We start from the raw sequence: 6,055 nt of genomic DNA, 5'->3' as shown, positions 1-6,055 counted from the left end.
GATTTGACCATGTCGCTATTGATTGTGACATATTCAGTTACGCACATAACATCTTAGTTCTTGCCAACATATTATCCATAGTATTTATAATCTCCAACACCACTACTCATGTTTTCCATTAACTCTACTAAAACTATACGAAGATGTTACTCATGTGTTGATTTTTTTTTATGTTATTATATGCTAAATATCCATAAAATTATTTTTATATGAATGTACTATTTTGTGTATAAATGGCATGATTAAGACCTAATCAGAGATGAATTTAGTTCTTATATGTGAAAATTAGGAGGAGAATACCCCTTACATTTATATTTAAGACCAAAAACAAAAAAAAATAATTATGTATCAGATTTTAATTTTTTTTTTCCTAGTTACGTTGTAAATAATTTGTCTTCGAGAGTTAAATTAGATATTTTCTTTTGGCCTAAGGAGATGAATTTTGTTTAGATATATAAAAACCGGACACACAACACTACTGTCCGTGATTATAAAATAAGAAAAACAAAATTTTATATTTTTTTAAAAAACATTCATTAATGGAATGTCTTAAAAAAGGAATTCATTGATTGCTATTATAATCTATTTGAAAATATAATAGATATTGCATTTTAAAGTGTTTTTTTTTAAATACATTAAAATAATATATATATTTTTTAAAATTTATCTTTTATATCAATATATTAAAATGATTTCAAAACATTAAAAAAATTAATTTTACATAAATATTGTTTTAAAATTTTACACACAATATTTTTAATGCTCATCCAAATACCGCATGTGGTGCAAACAACCTAACAACTTTGATTACCAAAAGAGTGCAAGAAACACATTCCCCATCCGGCTTTGTTGTTTAATTTCCATTTATGTGTCATCATGCTACTTTCCCTAAATTAAACATTCAAATTTTAAATTTTCCAGGAAGAAAATCCAGTCATTGATTGATCGTCATTAGTGTCCATCAAAACTTAACGAACCTAAAGCACCCTTTATCACCGTACAATTTTAATTACCAAAAGAGTCACCATCTTTAATGATAGGAATAATCATTAATCCATTCATCCTTCTGTAGGGCCCCTCCCCCCTCACCTTAACCAATGCCACCAAATTCCCATCCTTTGATCCTCCAAATGGCCCACAATCATCGATGGATGGTCTTGATTCATCAACGCTTACATCGCACATAGCAACAAGCATGGTTACCATTTGGACATTTACGTTCACATTACCAAAGCCTCAAAAGTCTAGCACATCTTCCATATATGGTGACAGCTCTGACAAGGGAGAAAGAAGTTTACCATAAAAAAATCAAGAAAATAAAAAAGCTTAAGAGAGAGATAGAGGGGCTCGTATAAACAAAACCCCATTATCATATATATTGACAAAAATATTTAATGCAAGAAAAAGTAAAAGGTTCTTGTGTTCTGTTGAGAACTGAAGAAAAAAAAGCTAGAGACAAATACATAGGGCAGGGAGGGACGGGGGGTTTGTGTGTACTTGAAGGGGAAAAAAGAGAGGAAAAACTAGTTATAGATTTCTGTTTTGTTTTGGGTAGGAACACCCTTCCCTCTCTTTCTTTTGGCCCATCACCATCATTGTCCTATTTTGTACAGCTTTTTGGTATTACTATCTTCCATTCTTTATCCGTTTCTCCGATTCTTGTTCTGATCCAGCGCCATAGAATCTCTCTCTTTCTCTTGTTTTGCCATCTGGGTTTTGTCTGAAAGGCTTAAAGAACACATCTTTTAATTGAACTACACATAAAAATCTTAGCTTTTTCTCTTCTTCTTTTTGTGATCTCTGTGTTGGGTGCTTTTTGTTTGGTACATGATGGCTGTAAACGACCAAAGGGGTGGTAATTCAGTTAATGAAAAAAAGTTTCCTGTTGGAATGCGTATTCTAGCTGTTGATGATGACCCAATTTGCCTCAAAGTTTTGGAGAATTTGCTTCGTAAATGCCAGTATGAGGGTATGTTTCAACCTGTTATTTTTTCTTCTCTTTCCTTCTTCTTGTGGGACTCTTAGGAACATGTGTTTGTCAAAGTGTGGTATTAACTATTGGTATGTTGTATTGTTAAGTTTTGTTGTTCTGCTTTATTAATTTGCTGTTGATTGGCGTTTGCGGAATTATATGTTTGAATTGTCTTTGTATGCATAGTTTGAATTTGTAATTCATTGCTTCTGCCCATTCGAGTTTCAGTTTTTTGCCTTTTAGAGGGTTTGGATTAATTCTAATTGTTTGTTCATTAAGTCCCTCTATTAGAACTAAAATATTCTTTATTTTCTGTTTAATTGTGATTGGCAGATTTATAGGACTGTTGCTAGTAATCGGGTTCTCTTACTCAACTATACTCCTGAATTTTGGAGTGCATGTAATTTGAATCTAAATTATAGTATATGGGACTTTGAGTTTTTACTGTCAAATCTCGTTCAAATTCAGATTTCTTTTCTTACGTTTTACGTATGGTGTTTGCAGTTACAACTACCAATCAAGCAGTCACTGCTCTGGAAATGTTGAGAGAAAACAGAAACAAGTATGACTTGGTTATCAGTGACGTTAACATGCCAGACATGGATGGCTTTAAGCTCCTTGAACTCGTGGGGCTCGAAATGGACCTACCTGTCATAAGTAAGCAAATACTATTTTTGTAAGGTGGTAAATGATCTTCACTTTCTTTTTCACAATTTACTGTGATCTCTTGAACTCTGATAAAGCATGTTAACTTAGATTGGGCTTCGTTGTTGTTTGAGTTTCTTATAATGGCTATGCTGTTGGTCTTAAGAAATTTGTATGTTATAATTACCGTGTAGTCTTCACATAGGGAATAGATGAAAACTGGCTTAAATACTTGTATAATTTGGATTTGAATATAATTCTTTCCCACATGAACTTTGTTGCAGTGTTATCATCTCATGGTGATAAAGAGTTTGTATACAAGGGCGTTACACATGGTGCTGTTGACTATTTGCTAAAACCTGTTCGAATGGAGGAGCTCAAAAACATATGGCAACATGTAATCAGGAGAAAGAAATGGTATCCTGAGGACCAAAACAGGTCCCCAAATCAAGACAAGGGTGATGACGGAGCTGGAGAAGGGGAACAAGGAGTGACATCAACTGGTAGTGCGGATCAAAATGGAAAACTAAATAGGAAACGTAAGGACCAAGATGAAGAGGATGAAGAAGAGGGTGAAGATGGAAATGACGAGGTATCTGGTAATCAGAAGAAGCCTCGAGTTGTCTGGTCTGTTGATTTGCATCAGAAGTTTGTAGCCGCTGTTAATCAAATGGGTCTTGACAGTGAGTTTCCTCAACTCAGAAGCAATATTTTTTGTTTTTCTGTTAACATACTTACCAATCCTAATACCGTTTAATTTACCCTTTGCTTTTTGTTAAATCTTTTGCAGAGGCTGTTCCAAAGAAAATACTTGACCTGATGAATGTTGATGGGCTTACAAGGGAAAACGTGGCAAGTCATTTGCAGGTAGTGATATTTCCTTTTTGATTCCCTACCTTCCATGAGAAATGATGCCTATGATTGTGAATTCTGCACCTGTGCTTGGGGTGACATCATAATGGGATGTATATTGGGTGTGAATTCTGCAACTGTGCACTCAACACTAACGTGGAAAACTTGGCAAATCATTAACAATATCGAGGCCCATCTTTGTAAATTAGAAATGTTAATTCAACTGTTGTTTCACATGGTGGTTAGAGTGTGGGTGACCAGGTTTGGTTTTTTATGCAACAAGTAGTTAGACATGTTTAATGAAGTTCCGAACTCATGTTAAAATTTCGAAGAGTTTTATTGCTGTAGTCATTTTGAAGCTTCCTGTTTATATTTTCTTACAGAAATTTAGGCTTTACCTGAAAAGACTAAGTAGTGGAGGAAACCAGCAAGGCAACATGGTTTCTGCATTCGGTTCTAGAGACTCATCTTACTTGCAAATGAGTTCAGTTGATGGATTTGGAGATTTTCGCTCTATGCATGGACCAGGAAGGCTTTCAAGCACTTCTCTTTCATCATATCCATCTGGGACTTTTCTTGGTAGATTGAACTCTCCTGGGGGTTTAACCTTACAGGGAGTAGCTTCTTCTGGGCTGCTCCAGCCAGGTCTCTTACCAACAAACCAGGGTACAAATTTATTTCAAGGGATTTCATCTGCACTGGAGCCCAAGCAACTACAAATGAAGTCCATTAACCATATTGGAGAGTTTAATCACAAAGGTGATACAGCAGGTTTTACACTTGCAAGTTGCTTCCCGGATGTCAAAGTGACTATTGGTAGCTTGAGCAACACCATATCTAGTGCCACAAGCAGCCCTCCGATATTACAAGCAAACCCACAACAAAATCAGAGTAGAGGATCATTGTTGACTCAATCTTCTCTAAGCATGCCTTCATTGAATCAGGAGTCTTTTGATGTTGGTGTCCAGGGCTCTTCAAATTTTCTGGATCATAGTCGATGTGATGATAACTGGCAGGGTGCAGTTCAATTGTCCACTTTTCCTTCTTTGCCAATCGGTGAACCTTTCCGACATGATCGATTACCTTCCAGTACCTTGAGAGGCAATGTATCTTCCACTACCTCTCACATTGTTAACAGCCCCATCGATTTTTCCTCTACGGGTTCTCTCACAGCACCTTTAGAAGATTCCAGAGTAGACATACAAGGACAAACAGACTTTATTGGTAGTATTTTTCAGAATACAACAAATTACACTTCAAAGAACAGATGGGAAGAAAATAGCCAAAACTATAATCCTGGTCTTAATCGTTCATTCGGTGCCATGAATTCCCTGGTTTCTGGCAATGGTTCCATTGGTGCATTGAACCAGAGTATGGACCAAAGGAAAAGGTTTGGCGCATCTATGATTGGTCAATCAAACAGTGGGACTCTATCCATGTTTCATCATCCTGATGTTGAGAATTTTGCTTTGGACCCAAAAATGAGGTCTAACGAGGATGTTATCTTGGAGCAAGCAAAGTCCCAGAATGGTTTTGTTCAAAATAATTATGAGTCTGTGGATGATATAATGAATGCAATGATCAAACAGGTACGAAAATATTTTGCTTTATCCATCTCATTTACACACTTCAGATGCGTTCTTTTCAGCTTTTCCAGTCACCATTTCAAGTTTTCGTGCTCCAAAGAAGTTTAGGAAACTTTTTTTAAATGACTCTTTTGCTTCTTTTTGGTAAAAATTATAAAGGCACAAGACGATGACAACATAGATAACCTTTATTATCTAGTTGATAAAATGGGAGTTGGTTGTGGTTGCACCTATTTACGTTTCTTGTTTGGATTCTTTGTTGTGATAGACAGACTATGTTATTCATATTGTGATAGACAGACTATGTTATTCATATCAATTAGGTACTTCCATTTCGTAAGTAATAATTATGTGATGGGTAGGCTTTTTCTTAGTCTCCATTTATAAAAAAATAAAATAAAAAAAATTCATGCTACCTTGCAAACATTTGTAGTGACTGAAAGGCGAATGAAAGAGAGGAGAGAACGCAAGTGTGTATAATCGACAATCATTATATCCTATTCGATAGATAGAACTCAAAGCCAACTTGTATGCATAATGATAAAAGGAATGGTGAATCATTTCTGTTGCCAAACTCCCTATTATTACTGTTCCTGTGAAAGTTTCGAATTAGTAGTTGCTTGTTTCATTTTCTTTGTGCTTGTTTCTTCCGAAAAATTCCAATCTTTTCTTGAGATAGTTAAAATTTAAGTTGCATTCTTTGACACTTCATAATGTACTTGATGCAGGATCAAAATGATGGTTCCTTAATGGATGGAGAATTCAGGTTTGGATCTTTCTCACCTGGATCATGCATGTGAGTCTTCGAAAGGAGAAGAGTATCTGAGTTCTCACTCCTCTCATGGAAAAAATTGTATCTTGTAATTGATTACTCCTTTTCTTTTTAGTTTTTTCCCTTCTCGTTTTTACCAATGTAATCTCATCTTCCTCTTTCTATTCTTACTCTCCGTTACCAGAGTTAATTACCGGTTAACATTTATAGCCTGATCCTTGTTTTTTG

General features: G+C 35.4%; 1 protein-coding gene across 1 annotated transcript; it reads left to right on the top strand.

Annotated features, from left to right (window-relative positions):
• Positions 1-1,296: 1,296 nt before the first annotated feature.
• Positions 1,297-6,040, top strand: LOC118043787 (two-component response regulator ARR12). The gene is made up of 6 exons (XM_035051859.2): positions 1,297-1,969; positions 2,477-2,629; positions 2,902-3,300; positions 3,408-3,484; positions 3,853-5,058; positions 5,784-6,040. Exons 1-6 carry the CDS (start codon positions 1,828-1,830, stop codon positions 5,853-5,855), a joined length of 2,049 nt encoding a protein of 682 aa, XP_034907750.1. The 5' UTR covers positions 1,297-1,827; the 3' UTR covers positions 5,856-6,040.
• The last annotated feature ends 15 nt before the right edge of the window (positions 6,041-6,055 follow it).

The sequence above is a fragment of the Populus alba genome, chromosome 6 (assembly GCF_005239225.2).
Source record: "Populus alba chromosome 6, ASM523922v2, whole genome shotgun sequence".
In the NCBI taxonomy this organism is placed as follows: domain Eukaryota; kingdom Viridiplantae; phylum Streptophyta; class Magnoliopsida; order Malpighiales; family Salicaceae; genus Populus; species Populus alba.
Note: the sequence above shows the minus strand (reverse complement) of the source record. Positions and strands in the feature narration are given on the sequence as shown.